This window comes from Quercus suber, unplaced genomic scaffold, assembly GCF_002906115.3.
Source record: "Quercus suber isolate HL8 unplaced genomic scaffold, Cork oak 2.0 scaffold_305, whole genome shotgun sequence".
In the NCBI taxonomy this organism is placed as follows: Eukaryota; Viridiplantae; Streptophyta; class Magnoliopsida; order Fagales; family Fagaceae; genus Quercus; species Quercus suber.
Genome location: NW_027069761.1, coordinates 317,787 through 318,777, shown reverse-complemented (window position 1 = coordinate 318,777; position 991 = coordinate 317,787). Strand labels below are relative to the sequence as shown.

General features: G+C 45.2%; 1 protein-coding gene across 1 annotated transcript; it reads right to left on the bottom strand.

Moving 5' to 3' along the window:
- Positions 1–126: 126 nt before the first annotated feature.
- LOC136071356 (uncharacterized) lies at positions 127–788 on the bottom strand. Its single transcript, XM_065782531.1, has 2 exons — positions 255–788; positions 127–153 (listed from the first exon to the last, which is right to left on the bottom strand). The coding sequence occupies exons 1-2, from the start codon at positions 786–788 to the stop codon at positions 127–129; spliced, it is 561 nt and encodes a 186-aa protein (XP_065638603.1).
- Positions 789–991: the final 203 nt, after the last annotated feature.

Here is a 991-nt window from a genome sequence, read left to right as displayed (position 1 = left end):
CCAAGGTTGTTGCCCTCCTTTTTTTCATACAGCCCCGGAACTGAAACAATTCCCCGCCGTGAACCAGTAGGAGGGGGAGCTCTCAGCCATGCCCCATACCCCTTTTCCGAGTCATCCAGTGTACCTTCACTGTCTATCCACCGTTCGCAATCTCTGTCAGAGTGGGTAAGACAGCCACACCAGTAACAAAGGTTAGGGAGTCTTTCATATTTGAAAGAAACCCAAAGTTCTCTGTTATCATCCATAGTAAGCACCCTTCCACGGCACAAAGGTTGGGAGACATCTACAAGAACTCTAACACGCATAAAACTCCCATATTCCTCCGTTGGTGTTTTTGTGGAGCAGCAGACTTGTCCCACAGTTTCGCAAATCCCCTCTGCAACTGCTTTGTTCATGAATCTGACTGGAATTCCGTGGACTTGGACCCAAAACGGGGTGAGATTAAAGGACATATTTTCAACAACACTCACACCATCATACCGTTGCAAACCTACAAGATGCTTATCGAAACTCCATGGCTCATTGGCCAAAATATTTTCTATGGTATTCTTGTTATCGAAAGTGAAGAGGACAAAGTGGTTCCCAAGATTTTTGATCTTAAAACCATTCTTAGCCCTCCAGAGCGGCTTGAAGGTGGCAGCAATAGCATCAGGATTGAGGGCTCTCTTTGTAAAAAATTTTGCTGCGAGGAAGAACTCTGGAGTAGCTAGGTCATTGTTTAGACGAAACTTTGGTTCCTCTCGATTTGAGAGAGACAAACCCGTCCATTGCCGAGTGAGGTCTTCCATTCAAAGAAAAGAAAAAGCAGTAGTGTGTTTCCCAAAACCCACAGAAGAAGAAACCACCAAAGCCTTAGAGTAAACTTGTTACTCTAAGGAACCAAGACTCCTACAATGAGGGACGGCACCTTCTACAGCCTAGGAGAAGTGGGAGAACCCAACTTTCGCTATCTCAAACTATTCTTGATAGCACTCTATTGAGTGCCAATGGT

What these genes read in the sequence shown, in the direction of transcription:
- LOC136071356 (XM_065782531.1), bottom strand. Translation starts at nt 788, where the DNA reads ATGGAAGACCTCACTCGGCAATGGACGGGTTTGTCTCTCTCAAATCGA. An exon ending in AACCTTTGTGCCGTGGAAGG is followed by an intron (nt 154 to 254) that starts GTGCTTACTATG and finishes CCACTCTGACAG; the next exon opens with AGATTGCGAACGGTGGATAG.